Here is an 18,273-nt window from a genome sequence, read left to right on the forward strand (position 1 = left end):
CTATTGAATTGTACGCTTAGAAATGGGTGAGATGGTATTTTATGTGTATTTTACCATTTTTACAAATTAAAAGTGGGCAAAGGATCTAAATGGGATAGTTTTAATAAGATACATTTGCCCAATAAAACTATATGAAAAAAATTTTAACCTCTCTTAGTAATAAAACATAATTACCAGTTGAAGTCAATTATACCTCAATAACAAAGGAAAAATAAAAAACATTTGAAGACTCTGAAGGCCAGTGTTGGGATGGAGATGGGAAAACTAGCCCTCATATGCTGTTAGTAGGAGTATAAGTGGTATAAACATTTGGCAGTATGATTCAAAATGAAAATGTATACTCTCTGACCCAGGAATTTTACTTCAAGAAATGTACTTCGAGAGAGAGAGAGAGAATTATTTCATCACAGCAAAAGCAAAACAAAAGTGGAAATAATTCGACTATACAGTTATAGGCCAGATTAGAAAGATGGACTTCAGGACAGAACGTATGCAACCACTAATTTTAATTTTCAAATAATTTGTAATTACATGGGAGAAAGCTTTTGACAAATTATTAAGTGAAAAACAAAAGGTAAACAAATTTCTTCACAATTTGACCACAAATATGTAAGATAAACACATTATATGAACTTGTAGAAGGATTAAAATAAACCAAAATGTTAACATTATTATCTGAGTTAAATAGAAAATTTATGAACCAGTTTTGTTTCCTTCTTTATATTTTCTCTATTTGTTTTCTACAAGTATATATTTCCTATAAGTTTATATTTTTTTTTTAAGATTTTATTTATTTATTTGACAGAGATCACAAGTAGGCAGAGAAGCAGGCAGAGAGAGATAGGAGGAAGCAGACTCTCTGCTGAGCAGAGATCCCGATGCGGGGCTCGATCCCAGGACCCTGGGATCATGACCTGAGCCGAAGGCAGAGGCTTTAACCCACTGAGCCACCCAGGCGCCCCTATATTTTTAAAGTATACAGATTAAAAGTACAAAATAGAAAAATATAGGGAGAGAGGCGCAGGTCAATCATCTAATCATCCATTCTTTTAATAAATATTTACTGAGTACCCACTAAAGCCATACATTGGGCTAGGGGTTCCAGGAAAACACCTGGAATAAAATCCACATGGTCCTGCTCTACTGAAGTTTTCAATCTGGTCAGGGAGACATATACTAAATAAAAGATCACACAGAGGCATTTGGTGCCGTGAGAGCCTTAAAAGGGAAACTTGAGTCTTACTAAGAAATTTGGTCTGTATCCTAAGAGTAAAATAAAAAGTGACATGAGCTGAAATATAGAATTGTACTGTAGAAAGAACATTCTGGCTGCAGCATGGGAGAACAGACTAGAGGGGAGAAGAAGACAAGATGCAGAGAGACCCGCTAAAATGGTCTTGAGTACCTACAAACAAAATGGTGGGAGCTTGGCCTAGAGGTGGAGGCATGAACAGAATCAAGATATGTTAAAGAGAAAACTGATAGGATCTGTGTATGCATTAAACACGGGGAGTGAAAAGGGAAGGTGTTGAGAATGATACCTAGGTTTCTTGTCTGTGCATATGGAAAAGATGGATATTCAGGTTATGGAGGTAGGGAATGCAGGAAGAGGACAAGGTTTGGGGAGTGGGCTAAAGAAGATAATGAGTTAGGTTTAAAAAATATTTTTAAAGATTTTATTTATTTGAGAGAGAGAGAGAGAAAAAGGGAGGGCAGAGGGAGAAGCAGACCCCCCACTGAGCAGGGAGCCTGATGCAGGCCCCACCCCAGGACCCTGGGATCATGACTGGAGCCAGAAGGCAGATGCTTAACCAACTGACCCACCAAGGTGACCCTGAGTTAGGTTTAAGATAGGTTGAGTTGGAGGGGCTCCTGAGTGGCTCAGTTGGTTAAGCATTTGCTTTCAACTCAGGTTATGACCCCATGGTCCTGGAATCAAGCCCCACCTCTGGCTCCCTGCTCAACAGGGAGTCTGTTTCTCCTTTGCTCTCTGCCCCTCCCCCACACTCATGTTTTCTCTCTCTCAAATAAATAAATAAAATCTTAAAAAAAAAATATATATAGGCTGAGTTGGAGACCTTTGCATTGTCCAGTAGGCAATCCGATATTTGCATCTGGAGGTGAGAGAACAGGGCTGGGCTAGAAATATAAATTTAAGAATCGGGGTGCCTGAGTGGCTCAGTCAGGTAAATGTCTGACTTCCCTGGAGGTCATGATCTTTCATGATCTCAAGGTCCTGGGATCACACTCTGTGTTAGGCTCTGCTCTTAATGGGGAGTCTGCTTGTCCCTCTCCCTCTCCTTCTGCCCTTCTCCCTGCTCACGCTTTGTGTCTCTCTTAAATAAAATCTTTTTTTTTTAATTAAGGGGAAAAAAAAAGAACCACTGACATATAGTAACTGAATGAGAGAGAGAGAGAGAATGAGAGCACAAGAGAAGAAAGAGAACAGAATAGTCAGCAAAAGATCAGCTATGGGGTCTTAAAAGAACCTGAAGCATTTTAGGGTCAGGTTATGGAAGATGAGCTTCCAAGAGAGACAGAAAAACCAGATGGATATGGAGAAAATAGGAGTCACAGAAATGAGATTTCAAGAGTTTGTGGATAACAAATAAAATCTTGAGTTCCTACTATGTATAAGCTTTGTACAATTGATATTGGTACTCCAAATATGTGTGTCTGAGGCTTGAAGTTTTATCAAAATCACCGTATTTGTTAATTTGACCTTTCTAATAATCCCATGAATTATTATCTTTTACTTGCAGGTGAGGAAACTAAGTAACTTGTTGCAAGGTTTACAGTTGGTAATTTCCAGAGATGTGATATAAGCCCAGATTTGTATGACTTCAAGGCCCATGCTCATTTGTCCATAGTAGTGCCTCTCAAACTTTTTCATTAAATTGCAACGAAAAAACAACAACAGCAACAACAACATATTCTTAGGAGGCTTCAAGAGACTACTGAGGTATCCAGGTTAAACTGGATCATTCTTCAAAGTCTTATGATTATTTGAAAATTTATTTTTATGTTTGCATTTTACTTTACAATATGTTGTTTATTTAATATAAAATATTTTAAATGGCTTACCACTTAAATAATTCAATTCTTCCCTCTCATAAAAAAAAAAATGGAGTAGGGGCATCTGGGTGGCTCAGTCTGTTAAGTGTCTGCCTTCTGCTGGGATCATGTCCTGGGATGAGCCCCGCATCCAGCTCCCTGCTCAGCAGGAAGCCTGCTTCTCTCTCTCCCACTCTCCCTGCTTGTGTTCCTGCTCTTGCTATCTCTCTCTGTCAAATGAATACATAAAATCTTAAAAAATAATAAATAAAAAACTTTAAAAATCGAGTGAATGTGACACCATAGGAAGGTGTACCTTCCATAAAAATCCCATAGTTTGGAGACACCTGGGTGGCTCAGTTGGTTAAGCAGCTGCCTTCAGCTCGGGTCATGATCCCGGTATCCTGGGATTGAGTCCCACGTCGGGCTCCTTGCTTGGCAGGGAGCCTACTTCTCCCTCTGCCTCTGCCTGCCACTCTATCTGCCTGTGCTCACTCTCGCTCCTCTCTCTCTGACAAATAAATAAATAAAATCTTAAAAAAAAAAAAATCCCATAGTTTTTATTTAGTTCTTGGTGCCTGACCTCATAAACCTTGATCCTAGTTTGAAAGGCAGACTATAGAGCAAACTGTATTAAAGAAATCTGCAGAATGATGCAAAAAATGATAATTATAGACAACTCAAGGCCCAGAATAAGATATTAATAACACATAATTATATGACTACAGATAGAGTTAACTACTTTCTTAACTCTCCACTGACAGTGAAACAAAGTTCTAAACACGACTCATTCCGTTGAGTGAGCAAACCAAGTAAAGCACTATCTTTAAATATGTTAACACCGTCTCTTCTTCACCCAAGACCCTGGTTGCTTTATAAGCATGAATTCTCCCTGCGGACATTTATGTAATGCCCACTGTGTGCCCAGATGTGACTCACACTAGTAGTTAAACAAGGTATTGCGTGGCAAACAATCCACATTTTGACCAGTCCTACCAGACTTTCCCTGTCCTACCAAATGGGGGACAAATACTTCTTGAATTCTACCCCCGAAACCCCACCCAAAAGGGGCTCCCAATTAGAAGTAGCTTGGGGTAGAAGAGAGGGTACTAGGTTTTAATTCCGGCTTGAAGAAAACTATGCTCTAAGCTTCTGTGTCCTTGTTTTCCTCCTGGTACGATTGTGAGCATTTGAAATGCGTGGGATTTGCTAAAGTGCTCAACATATGTTTCCTTCTTAGATTTTACGTACTTAAAGAGCTCTGATTTGCAATATTTAGGAAGTTCCTTTAAGCTAGGGGAAAAAAAAATTAAGGCTAAGAATCTCACCAAATATAGCAAACGAGTTACTGCCCTAAAGAAATCACACTCACTTAGGCAAAGACAGACTTCGGAACCCACCTTCCAAACCGCCTCAATTCCCTCAAAGTTCTCTGTTTTAGAAGGGGTCCCTTCTCACCTCTGTACCAGAGCAGGAGCTGTTCCGTAGCCCAATTATTCCTTTTCAGAACCGGGAGCCCACACCCAGCCCACTACTGGACCATCACTTGCTTACTTTTCCAGCTCCTTCTTAAGTTAGGCGGGCAGCGAACCAACGGTCTCAGAAACCACCATGCTTCATACTGGACTCGCGGGGAAGGCGTGCGTGGGTGTGGGGATTGGGCACCCAGCGCTCCCCGTGGCTGGTGGCGGGGGGGCTGGCCCACAATTCCTCGCGCGGGCGAGGGCTTAGGCGAGGGCGGGAAAGGCGAAGGGGGAAGGCAAGGGGGATACCCGAGGAGAAAACATAGGAAACTGGAACCCTGTAATGGAGACGCCAAATAATTCTTATATGACCGTTTCATACGCCAAACCGGTAACTGGCTGGTGTGTGCGTTACCCCTAGCTGGGAGTAGATCATTCTTACTAATAACCTTGAGGTTCCACCCAACAGGCCAGGGTTGAGGTGTGGAGATGTAGTGTGTAGGGCCTGGCTCTTCATCTTGCGGTCTCCACCCTTTTTACTGTCAGGTTGAATATTTGGTGGTGAAACACTAAATGGGACTCGTAAGAATCACAACAGAAATGGTACAGACACAAGAAAATAAAACATTCCTCCGGAGAGGGGCCAAGCCCAAGGCCGCGTGCAGTCAGGCCAGAGACACCGCCCCTTCCGCCTTACGTCTGACGTCACGTGGCGCGCGCGGGCGGGCGAACGGAGTTGGGGCTGGGGCTTGCTGCTCTTGATACGCGTAGGCGTCCGGCTTTGAAATGCAGCGGGATTTACTGAGTTTCCCGCTGTCCCCAGCCGTGCGGGTGAAGCTGGTGTCTGCAGGTTTCCAGACTGCTGAGGAACTCCTAGAGATGAAACCGTCCGAGCTCAGCAAAGGTAACGACTTCTGATGGCAAGTGGAGGCACACGGACCGCCGTCTGTGCCGCCTCCATCTCCGTTCTTCCGCCTTCAGGCTTCCACCCACTCTCCGCCAGTTTCCTCCGCCCGAGGCTGCATTTGCGACGTGAAACCGCTCCTTGAATCCAATAAAACATGTAATGGTTAGAGCAGTGGTCCTGAAAACATTCAGTAATTGCTTTCTCTACCCGTGCCTGCAGAATCCTCTTGAGGACTAGCTAATTTATTACCCCAAAGAACCCTGTTAACGTGGATTATTATGTCCAATATGCTGATGAAGGAACAGGTGGTTAAGTTACTTTTCGTGATGACTGGGCTAGGAAAGGTGGAGCTAGGATTGGGACCCAGACAGCTGGTTTAGTTTTAGCTGTTCCAGAATCCAAGGGGCAAAGGGATTACATTTGAGAAATGGAGGATTCCTGATAGGACTAGAGGCAAAAAGGGAGCAGAATCCCCAGCACCTGGAGAAAGCAGCAGAAAGAAGACATTGCTTCTCTCCTGTAATTCGCTGGAAAAATGAAACGAGAAATCCCAAACCTCTCATTTCAGAGCACTGTAGATTATACATTGGTGGGAACCGCTGAATCATGAGGAATACAAAAATGAAGCTATCTGCGGCCAGTCTCCCTGTACCCATTACACGAGGGTATGCTGAGAACCGCTCTTAAAATAGGGCAACATTTTAAGTCCTTGCCATTAACAATGGAAAATAAGGAGGTTTCAACTCACCATTAAAGAATAAATGTTGTAGACCCAATGTTAACTGTTTAAGTCTTACACTGCATACTGTTTCCCACCGTTTTTGTGTGCTTAAAATTTTTATTTATTTGTTAGAACAAGCAGCTGGAGAGGGAGAAGCAGGGAGCCAAATACGGGGCCCTGGAATCATGAACTGAGCAGAAGGCAGTCGCTTACCCGACTGAACCCCATCCAGGCACCCCTGTCCCCCAAAGCTTGATGGGCTCTTTGTCTTTCAACAAGTTGGTTTTACAGAAAATAAATGAGAGAATCTGCATGATAATGATAGCTAACAGTTACAGAGCATTTGGGATGGCCTGAGTATTCTACCTAGCTATTCAACATGTATTGTCTCATTCCCAATTTACAGAAGGAAAGATCTGAGGCAAAAAAAAAAAAAAAAAAAAAAAGGTAATTCATCCTTACTTAGTAACTTCATAATAAGTGATTCAGTCAGGGTTTACATACCCAAGGAATCTGACTCCAGCGTTTCCGCTTTTTAACTGGATAGGATTTTCATTTCCTTATCACCATTATTGTCTTTTATTAGTGCCAAATTTATACTCATATCCTAACCAAATCAGGCACTGCCCTATCAAACTCATAAGTGATGTCACCCTCACTTTTTTTAAAATAAGATTTTATTTATTTATTTGACAGAGATCACAAGTAGGCAGTGAGGCAGGCAGAGAGAGTGCGAAGCAGGCTCCCTGCTGAGCAGAGGTCCCGTGTCCGTGTCCCCCCCCCCCCCCCCCCCCCCCCCCCCCCCCCCGCTCACCCCCAACTCGGGGCTCCATCCCAGGACCCGGAGATCTTGACCTGAGAGGAAGGCAGAGGCTTAACCCACTAAACACCCAGGTGCCCTTCACCCTTACCTTTCATTATTCCTTTCATTAACAGCTTGTTTTGTAAATCGCCATTTTCTCTTCTCAATCCGTATTGTTTGATAGGAATAAAATTGTATAATTGAGGAAGTGTAAGTGTATTATTTTTTTTTAAGATTTTATTTATTTGACAGAGATCACAAGTAGGTAGAGAGAGAGGCAGAGAGAGAGAGGGAAGCAGGCTCCCTTCTGAGCAGAGAGCCTGATGTGGGGCTCGATCCCAGGACCCCAAGATCATGACCTGAGCCAAAGGCAGAGGCTTAACCCACTGAGCCACCCAGGCGCCCCCATAAGTGTATTATTTAAAATATTTGTGCATCAAATAATTGTTCTCATTAAAAAGTTTGGAGTGGGGACGCCTGGGTGGCTCAGTGGGTTAAGCAGCTGCCTTCGGCTCAGGTCATGATCCTGGCGTCCTGGGATCAAGTCCCACATCAGGCTCCTTGCTTGGCGGGGAGCCTGCTTCTCCCTCTGCCTCTGCCTGCCATTCTGTCTGCCTGTGCTTGCTCTCTCTCCCTCTCTCTCTGACCAAAAAAAAAAAAAAAGTTTGGAGTGATATGTGAATTTTTCATGATAGTGTTTCTATGAAAAGTTTTTATTATGAATAATACATGCACATGCACTTCCTAAAGTTAAATCTTGTTTTAGGCAGTTAGAGGCCATTTTCATTCTCTTCTGAAAAGTAATTTAGATGCCTTATTAGATCAAAATAACTGTGACTTCAGGGGTGCCTGGGTGGCTCAGTTTGTTAAAGCCTCTGCCTTCAGCTTGGGTCTTGATCCCAGAGTCCTGGAATCTAGCCCGAGTATGGCTCTCTGCTCAGCAGAAGCCTGCTTCTGCCTCTCTGCCTACTTGTGATCTCTATGAAATAAATAAATAAAATCTTAAAAAACAAAACAAAACAAAAAAAACTATGACTTCATAAAACCAAAAGAGATAGTAAAAGGACTGAGTGCCAGTTTTTTTTTTTTTTTTTTTTAGTAAAGATTTTATTTATTTATTTGAGAGCACAAGCAGGGTGAGCAGCAGAGGGAGAGGAAGAAGCAGACTCTCCACTGAGCAGAGAGCCTCATACTCGGCTGGAGGCAGACACTTAACCAGCTGAGCCTCCAAGGCACCCCTTGCCAGTACATTTTTATTTCTACTTCCTGAGATACTCTTGTAGGTACTCAAATGCTTTAGAGGTTTGGATTCTGAATTCTGTTTTTGAGGTAATAAATAGATCCTTTAAATATGTAAATGCTAAGAAAATATAGATAAATGCCTTTATTAACTTGAAAAATTCAATAGTTAATGGAATGTTTTATTTTTATTTTTCTTTACTCTTGGCATCACTCTTATCTAAAAATTAAAATTAATAAAGACAACCCAAAAGCATGTTAAGACTTTTAAATTTCTAAAATCAGGGTTCGAGGTTTTCTTTTGGTTTTGTTTTGTTTTCTTCTTTTACTTTCAGAAGTTGGGATATCTAAAGAGGAAGCCTTAGAAACTCTGCAGATTTTAAGAAGAGAATGTCTTACAATTAAACCAAGATACACTGCTACAGCTGAGTCAGGCAAGAAGTGTACAGCACTGGAACTTCTTGAGCAGGAGCATACCCAGAGCTTCATAATTACCTTCTGTTCAGCACTAGATAATATTCTTGGGGGTGGAATACCCTTAACCAAAACAACAGAAATTTGTGGTGTACCGGGTGTTGGAAAAACACAATTATGGTAAAGTAAAATGTTCTCTTCTTAAGGGTAGGCTTAATGACATTTTATGTAAGTAATACATTATGGTGCTGTGGGTCTAAATTCAGGAGCCCAAAAATGCATGTATGTGCTCTTAATTTTTTTTGTGTGTATGCATGCACACAAAAAAATCAGTTTACCATTTGTGTTACTTCAGTACTGCATCTTTGAATTGGTATAATTATTTTGGTATCTGAAAATGTTTCTTTTGCAACATTGTAATGTGATCATTAGGGTAAACAGGTGGTCTTCTATTTTATTGTATTTTTATTACATAATATATATAACAGTATAAAATATGAATATTGTATTTATTATAATGTATTTTTATATGTGTGTATTATAATACATATATTTATTGTATTTTTTTATATTAATTCCTGAGGATATATTTGAAGGTAGGTTTAGTATGAGGAAGGGTTTAATTCCTAAAGACCTAAAAACCACTAAAAAAGTCCTTAATCATGGTTTTATGGGTACACCCTCCCCCTAATCCAAGTATCAGTTGATTCACATATATTTGGAGCAGAAAGTTAGCCATATCTGTTGCCTAATGTGGTACCTAATGGTGGTGATGTGGAGTTTGAAAATGCTGCCTGAGATGTTTATGATAATGATTTGGTCATTCAACTTTCTCTTGACAGTATGCAGTTGGCAGTAGATGTGCAGATACCAGAATGTTTTGGAGGAGTGGAAGGTGAAGCAGTTTTTATTGATACTGAAGGAAGCTTTATGGTTGATAGAGTGGTAGACCTTGCTACTGCCTGTATTCAGCACCTTCACCTTACAGCAGAAACACATATGGGAGGGGGTAAGTTAGCAAGTGATCCTCTTTCTCTATAATAAAAGTAATTAACATTCCTCTCAAGCCTCAGCAGAAAACAATTTGGAACGTGAATCTTAATGACTCGACAGTGTCCTGGTGTTAAACTCTCAGATCTTTTATTTATTTAAAAAAAAATTTTTTTTTAATATTTTATTTATTTATTTGACAGAGATCACAAGTAGGCAGAGAGGCAGGCAGAGAGAGAGAGGAGGAAGCGGACTCCCGCTGAGCAGAGAGCGCGATGCAGGGCTTGATCCCAGGACCCTGAGATCATGAGATCATGACCCGAGCCTAAGGCAGAGGCTTTAACCCACTGAGCCACCCAGGCGCCCCAGATCTTTCTTGTAGACTTAGAAATGCCACAACCTAGACCGGCCTTTTCCCTTTTCTTCTTCTCTTATGGCCCTCACTACTACTACTACTACTACTACTTCTTCTTCTTTTTTTTTTAAGATTTTATCTATCTATTTGAGAGAGAGAGCCAGAGCAAGCACGAGTGGAGGGAGGCACAGAGGGAGAAGCAGATTCCCAGCTGAGCAGAAAACCAGAGGTGGGGCCTAGATCCCTGGACCCTGGCATCATGACATGAGCTGAGCGCAGATGCCCAGCCGAATGAGCCACCCAGGTTTCCCACTGAAGATAGCTTTGAAAAACCATGTTGGAAATATTTAGAACATTAAGGTGATTGACTTTAGGGGGTTCTGAGTAGAATGTAATAGACTTCATGGCTGTGTTAATTTTTTTTGTATTTTTCCTATGTAGAACTATTGTTTGATTTTTTTAAGAAAACATATAAAGGTAATTTCAATTTAAATAATTTAAATACTCAAAGGTATTTAAGTTCTTGCTTTTTAAATTACTTTTAAATGAAATGGTTTCTGGTTTGACTGTTTTAGTTTATTTTTTGGTTGTCCCATCCTCATTCTTTAGTAATTAAAAAAAACAATACTTTTTGGGGCGCCTAAGTGGCTCAGTCGTTAAGTGTCTGCCTTCAACTCAGGTCATGATCTCAAGGTCCTGGGATTGAGCACCATGTGGGGCTTCCTGCTCAGCAGGGAGCCTGCTTCCCCTCTCCTGTTTACCCTGCTTGTGTTCTCTCTCTCACTGTCTCTGTCAAATAAATAAACAAAATCTTAAAAAAAAAAAAAAAGCAAAAAACCCAATACTTTTCATAAGATGCTTGTATACCCTTTAAATGAATGTAATAGTTGGATATTTTAATTTTCATATGAGTACTTGGTGTCCTTTTTATTTATTTTTATTTTTTAAAATATTTTATTTGAGAGAGAGAGCATGAGAGGGGAAGAGGGTCAGAGGGAGAAGCAGACTCCCCACTGAGCAGGGAACCCGATGTTGGACTTGATCCTTAGACTCCAGGATCATGACCTGAGCTGAAGGCAGTGGCGTAACCAACTGAGTCAGCCAGGCACCCCCTTTTTTTTTTAGAGATTTTATTTATTTATTTGAGAATGAGAGACAGAGTGAGCGAGCAAGGACGAGCAGTGGTAAGGGGTAGAGGAGAGGGAGAAGCTGACTTCCTCCTGAGCAGGGAGCCCAGTGCAGGACTCTATCCCAAGATCCTGGGATCATGCACTGAGCAGAAGGTATATGTTTAACCACCTGAGCCACCCAGGTACCCCTAGGTGTCCTTTTTTTTTTTTTTTTTTTTTTTTTAATTTTATTTATTTACTTGACAGAGAGATCACAAGCAGGCAGAGAGGCAGGCAGAGAGAGAGGAGGAAGCAGGCTCCCCGCTGAGCAGAGAGCCTGATGCGGGGCTCGATCCCAGGACTGTGAGATCATGACCCAAGCCGAAGGCAGCGGCTTAACCCACTGAGCCATCCAGGCGCCCCCCTAGGTGTCCTTTTTAACTGATGACCAGTATATCTACTGAAAGGCCTTAAAGCTACCCGTGTTACAATGTGTATTTGTAGTAGTGTCTTAAAACCTTACTGTGAATATTATAGGTGTGGCACTGGGATATAAAGTCTTTAGTGATTGCTGTGTGATTAAGTTACTATTTTTTTGGTTAAAAATGAACTTTTATATTTGTAATAAGCAGTGCTTTCTGAAATTTAATTTCTTGTGTTTTTTTTTTCAATGTTAAAACTTAAGGACGTTTTAAAGTGCAGTAATTTTAAACTGGTTTCTCTCTGTAATATGTATAAAACCAAACCATTTTTTCTTTTTAAGATTTATTTATTTATTTATTTTTTGAGAGAGCACCAGCAAGGGGGTGCAGAGGGAGAGAATCTCAAGCAGACTCCCTGCTGAATGCAGAGCTAGATGCAGGACTCCATCTCCACACCCTGAGATCATGACCTGAGCCGAAATTGAGTCGGATGCTTAACCAACTAAGCCACTCAGGCACCCTGCCAAAACTTTTTTTTTTTTAAAGATTTTATTTATTTATTTGACAGAGATCACAAGTAGACAGAGAGGCAGGCAGAGAGAGAGAGGGAAGCAGGCTCCCTGCTGAGCAGAGAGCCCGATGTGGGGCTCGATCCCAGGACCCCGAGATCATGACCCGAGCCGAAGGCAGCGGCTTAACCCACTGAGCCACCCAGGAGCCCAAAACTTTTTTTTTTTTTAAAGATCTTATTTATTCATTTGACAGAGAGACAGAGATCACAGGTAGGCAGAGAGGCAGGCAGAGAGAGAGAGGGGAAATCAGGCTCCCTGCTAAGCAGAGAGCCCGAGGGGCTCAATCCCAGGATCCTGGGATCTTGACCTGAGCTGAAGGCAGAGGCTTTAACCCACTGAGCCACCCAGGTGCCCCCAAAACTGGTTTTTTAAAAAGTATATAATCTAGGGAGAATCTTACATTGTTTCTACTTAAATATCAAATTATGCTATAGTAATAATGGGAAAAAGTTACCATAAGGGAAAAAGATGCTTCTTTTGAACATTTTCCCTTTAAACTCTTAATTTGCAGTCCTAGTTAAAAAAAACAAGAAAGGAGAAACTCCATTATGTTACTTCTATTTAATGGAAGTGAATAACTAGAAATATGAAAAGGTAGGCTTTAAAACTCGAGTTGTTTATGTGTATAAACAATTTCTAGATAGCCTAGCATGTAAGGAAATAGTGGAGAAGGTGAAAATAAGAGGTCAGGAGTTATGCATTAGTAGTTTATAGTAATTTTGTTTTAATTTTTTTATTTTTGAATTAAAGTGAATAGTTCTCTTATTCACAGTGAAGCATTTTGTTACTCAAATGTATTGTTTTCCTACAATCACCAATATATCAAAACAAGTAAAACTGATTACTTTATTTAAAGATTGTTTTGTTTATTCTAGAGCATCCAAAAGCTTTGGAGGATTTCACTCTGGAAAATATTCTTTCCCATATTTACTATTTTCGTTGTCGTGACTATACAGAGCTGTTGGCACAAGTTTATCTCCTTCCAGACTTCCTTTCAGAACACTCAAAGGTATGGCTCAAACTACTGAAATACAGCTAACTTTTGGAATATCTTTGGAGGTGTGTGATTAGCTTGAAAAATAAGTAAATAGTATAGTGTGGCATAAGCCTGTTCAAAAATCTTTCTTCTTTGTCCTACAATTTACTTACATTTATACACATTTAACATATATTTGTATATAATTTATGTCCAAAGTAAGAAATTGAAATAATATAGAAAGATGTTCTGTCTCCAGTAATGGTGGAATAGCTTCTAACAAACTATTTAGAAAGGTATAAAATGGAAAAACTTCCTTTCTACTGCTTCCTAGTATCTCTCCCTAAAGTTGACCACTATTCACTGTTTCTTTTGTGTCTTCTCAAAAAAATTTTTATACATGTTGCAATATTTATCCACTCATTTTTAGTATTTGTTAGTGGGATAATACTGTAATATGGTTTTGCACCTTCTGTTTTTGCTTAGTGTTTTGCATATCTTTCTGTATCACTACATGTGGATAAACCTTTTCATTCTTTTTTTTCAGCTAGTCTTATTTCATTTTAAGAAGGTGCTTTTGCTGTTGGTGGGAATGTAAAATGGTACAGTTGCCTCAAAAAAATCGTATGGTGTTTCCTCAAAAAATTGAAAATAGGATTACCCTGTGACCCAGCTATTCAACTTCTCAGTTTATTACCAAAAAAATTGAAAACAGGGTCTTGAAGAGATATTTGTAAACCTTTGTTCATAGCAGCATTATTCATATTACCTAAAATGTGGAAGCAACCCAAGTGTCCATTGAATGGATAAGCAAAATGTGGTATCACACACAATGTAATAGTATTCATCTTTAAAAAGAAAAGAATTTCTGACATATGGTACAACTTGGATGAATCTTGAGGACATTATGTTAAATGAAATAAGCCAGTCAAAAAAAGATACACTGTATGATTCTACTTATATGAGGTGTGAAGAGTAGTCAGACTCAGACATAAAATAGAATGGTGGTTACAAGGCCCTGAGGGGGGAAGGGGAAAATGGGCAGTTATTTTTTAATGGAAATAGAATTTCAGGTTACAAGATGAATATTCTATGTATTCTACTACATTAAAAAAATTGGGGGGAAGAGACTCAATATCTTAATTTGTTTAATCCTCTTATTGGTGGCCTTTTAGATACTATTAACAGTGGTTTGGAGGTAATCCCTACATCCCTGCATCCAAGGAGACAATCCTTGGGGTTCATTTGTAAGTATGTTTATGGGATAAACTTTTTTTTTTTTTTAAGATTTTATTTATTTGAGAGAGAAAGAGAAAGTGAACATGAGCTGGGGGAAGAGCAGAGGGAGAGGGACTCCCCTTGAGCACTGATTGGGGCTCTGTCCCAGGACCTGAGTTACTTGAGCTGAAGTCAGATGCTTAACCAACTGAGCTATCCAGGTGTCCCTGTTTATGGGATAAGTTCCAAGTATTAGAATTATATTAAAGAGTATGTGAATGTTTAATCTTGATAAATATTATACATGACAGAGACTGTCTTTGACCAAACTTTAATAAGCCTCCTCTGAGACTTTTTTTTAAAAGATTTTATTTGACAGAGAGATCACAAGTAGGCAGAGAGGCAGGCAGAGAGAGGGGGGAAGCAGGCTCTCTGCTGAGCAGAGAGCCCGGGGATTGATCCCAGGACCCTGGGATCATGACCTGAGCTGAGGGCAGAGGCTTAACCCACTGAGCCACCCAGGTGCCCCAATTTTTTTTTTTTTTTTTTGGTTAAACACATACTGCCCTTCAAAAAGGTTGTGCCAGTGGATGAAAAAATAAGATGGAACTATATGTTGACTATAAAAAACCTACTTTAAGGGTGCCTGGTTGGCTCAGTCATATTGAAGTGTGTGACTTTTTTTTTTTTTTTTTAGAGAGAGTATGAGTGCAAGTGGCAGAGGGAGAAAGAGAATCAAGCCACATCAGGCACTGGGCGTGGAGCCTGCTTAAGATTCTCTTTCTCCCTCTGCCTCTTGCACGAATGTGCATGCTCGTGCTCTCTTCCAGATAAATAAATAGGTAAAAGGATACTCAGTATGCCAAGGTACCAAAATTTGGAGTAGCATGTCCTGAACTCCATCCAGTTTAATAGCTTTAGCTTTTTAATTTGGACTTTGATCCATGTTGAGTTATTTTTTTATACGTAAGTATAAAGTAAGTGAAGTAGTGTCCAACTTCATTTTGTATGCAGACACCCAGTTGTTCCAGCACCATTTACTGAAAAGACTATTCTTTCCCCATTGAATGGGCTTGGCATCCTTGTTGAAAATCCGTTGAACATAGATGTGTGGGTTAATTTCTGGACTCTATTAATGTATATGTCTGTTCTTTGCCAGTATCACATGGTTTTGATTAGTAGCTTCATAGTATATTCTGAAATTGGGACATGTGAGTCTTCCAACATTGTTATTTTCTTTTTTTTTTTTTTAAGATTTTATTTATTTATTTGATAGACAGAGACCACAAGTAGGCAGAGAGGCAGGCAGAGAGAGAGAGGAGGAAGCAGGCTCCCCGCTGAGCAGAGAGCCCTATGCGGGGCTCGATCCCAGGACTCTGGGATCACAACCTGAGCCGAAGGCAGAGGCTTTAACCCACTGAGCCACCCAGGCACCCCCCAACATTGTTATTTTCAAGACTGTTTTGGCTACTCAGGGCTCCTTGCAATTTCATCTGAATTCGATCCATATGAGTGGAGTCTTGTTTATTTCTGCAGAAATGCGGTTGGAATTTTGATAGAGATTCTATTGAATCTGTGGATTTAACCATCGTATAAATTCTTAAAAAAAAAAAAAAAGATTTTATTTTTAAGTAATCTTGACACCCAACATGGGGTTCAAACTCAATCCTGTGATAAGAGTCACATGCTCCACTCACTGAGCCAGCCAGGTGCCTCATAATTCGATTAAATTTAATTAATATACCACTATATTTCATATATTTCTACTAGATGAATTACTGGGTTATAAATTTTGAAATAATTGTCCAGCATTTCTTTCATCACTAAAAGAAAATGAGAATATAGTTCTGCTTTTTTTTTTTTTTTGGCTTGCACATTTATTTATTCACCAAATATTTATTGAGAGTCCACTTTGGCCAGACATTATTATATAAATCCTTTTAATATGTTGCAGGATTCCATTTGGTAGTATTTTGTTGAGGATTTTTGCATCTGTAATTGGTCTGTAGTTTTCTTTATCGGTGATGTCTTTATCTAGCTTTGGTATCAGTATGATACTGGCTTCATAGAATGAATTAAGAAGTATTCCCTCTGTTTTTTGGAAAAGTTTGAGAAGAATTGGTATAAATTCTTTTTATTTATTTATTTATTTGAGGAAGAGAGAGAGTGTACAAGCAAGGGGAGGAGCAGAGGGAAAGGGAGAAGCAGATTTCTTGCTAAGCAGGTTGCCTGATCTGGGGCTTGGGACTCTGTCCCAGGACCCTGGGATCATGACCTAAGCCGAAGGCAGATGTTTAACCCACTAAGCCACGTGGGCGCCCTAAGTTTTTAATTTTATAATGGTGCAAAAATGATATATACTCAGTTAAAACTATACATTGAATTTTGATCTTTTCCTAGGCTAGTGATACTTGGTACCAGTATTCTCTCATGATGCTGGACAGTGGCAGTGGGCCACAGGTTTCAGTCAGCCATGCAATCATGAGGATAAACAAGCAATAGGCTTACAACCATTCTGTACCCATATAACCATACTGTTTTTCACTTTCAGTACAGTATTCAGCGAATTACATGAAATATTCAGTGCTTTATTATAAAATAGGTTTTTTGTTAAATGATTTGCCCAGATGTAGGCTAATGTAAGTTTTCTGAGTACATTTAAGTTAGGCTAGACTAAACTATGATGTTTGGTAGGTTAAGTGTATTAAATGCATTTTCAGCTTAATATTTTTGACTTGGTGTGGGTTTATTGGAATGTAGCCCTGATGTAAGTTGAGGAAGATCTGTATCTTATCTCTCAATTTCTCCATTCCTGCTTTCTTTTTTGTTAGATATTTTCCATAGTACCATGTTGATTCCCTTCTCATTTCTTTTATCATATATTTTTTAGTTATTTTCTTAGTTGCCCTGGGGAATTAGAATTAACATCCTAATTCATAGCAGTCTAGTTTAAATTAATACTAAATTAATTTCAACAGTATACAAAAACCTTGTTGGTGTATAGCTCCATTTATTCCCCTTTATGTTATTGTCACAGATTATATCTTTATACATTGTACACCTATCAATATAGATTTATAATTATTTTTTAATAGTTGTCTTTTGAATCATGTAAGAAAAGAAGAGGGGTTACAAACCAAAAGTACATTAATGCTGAGTTTTAGATATGTAGTTACATTTACTGGTATTCTTTTTTTTTTTTTTTTTAAGATTTTATTTATTTATTTGACAGAGAGATCACAAGTAGGCAGAGAGGCTGGCAGAGAGTGAGGGGGAAATAGGCTCCCCACTGAGCAGAGAGCCTGATATGGGCCTCGATCCCAGGACTCCAAAATCATGACCTGAGCTGAAGGCAGAGGCTTAACCCACTGAGCCACCCAGGTGCCCCTACTGATATTCTTTATTTCTGCGTGTGGATTTGAGTTACTGTCTGATGTTTCATTTTCAGCCTGAAGGACTCTGTTTAGCATTTCTTTTACAATAGATCTACTAGCAATGAATTCTCTAGCTGAATTATCTTTTTTTTTTTTTAGTAGGCTCCATGTTTGGCTTGGAGCCCAACATGGGGCTTGAACTCATGACCTCAAGATCAAGACCTGTGCTGAGACCAATAGTCGGGTGCGCAACCAACCTTTAGACACCCTGGGACTATCTTAATTTCTGCTTTATTTTTGAAGAATGCTTTTGCCAGATACATAGTTCTTGGTTGACAGTATTTTTTTCTTTCAGCAATGTGTATATATCATCTTATCACTTTCTGGCCTTTGGGAACCACTGAATGAATATATAAATGAATAAACACACACACACACACACACACACGATCTGTTTCTTCTTACTGCTTAATTGGTATACTGGTAAATGTTTAGTGACTGGCTTTCCAAGAAAAAAGTGTATGCACATATATACATATGTAAGTTTATTATAAAGTTGCTGACATAAAAGATATTTAGCACACCATTTACAAATAATAGTAAAATGTGTAATACTCTTTATTATAAATCTCTGTAGCCAACTGAGTGTTACAGAAA

General features: G+C 39.5%; 2 protein-coding genes across 15 annotated transcripts in view; one reads left to right on the top strand and one right to left on the bottom strand.

Annotated features, from left to right (window-relative positions):
- The window catches only part of TEX14 (testis expressed 14, intercellular bridge forming factor), a 128,443-nt gene extending 123,320 nt beyond the window's left edge, over positions 1-5,123 (bottom strand). For 5 of the 6 annotated variants that reach the window (XM_047707002.1, XM_047707004.1, XM_047707003.1 and 2 more), the window contains exon 1: positions 4,609-5,123. The gene's annotated coding sequence lies outside the window, so the exon portion shown is untranslated. The other variant, XM_047707006.1, reaches the window with a different exon arrangement.
- Positions 5,124-5,234: 111 nt separating this feature from the next.
- The window catches only part of RAD51C (RAD51 paralog C), a 57,131-nt gene continuing 44,092 nt past the window's right edge, over positions 5,235-18,273 (top strand). For 8 of the 9 annotated variants that reach the window (XR_007123351.1, XR_007123350.1, XR_007123349.1 and 5 more), the window contains exons 1-4: positions 5,236-5,421; positions 8,522-8,780; positions 9,443-9,609; positions 12,924-13,057. Coding sequence is in view for 6 of the 9 variants with exons in the window: in XM_047707009.1 (XP_047562965.1) it covers positions 5,304-5,421; positions 8,522-8,780; positions 9,443-9,609; positions 12,924-13,057 (678 nt within the window). In the remaining 3 variants the exon portion in view is untranslated. Of the gene's footprint in view, positions 5,422-8,521; positions 8,781-9,442; positions 9,610-12,923; positions 13,058-18,273 lie in introns of all 9 variants that reach the window. The other variant, XM_047707012.1, reaches the window with a different exon arrangement.

The sequence above is a fragment of the Lutra lutra genome, chromosome 16, assembly GCF_902655055.1.
Source record: "Lutra lutra chromosome 16, mLutLut1.2, whole genome shotgun sequence".
Taxonomy (NCBI): domain Eukaryota; kingdom Metazoa; phylum Chordata; class Mammalia; order Carnivora; family Mustelidae; genus Lutra; species Lutra lutra.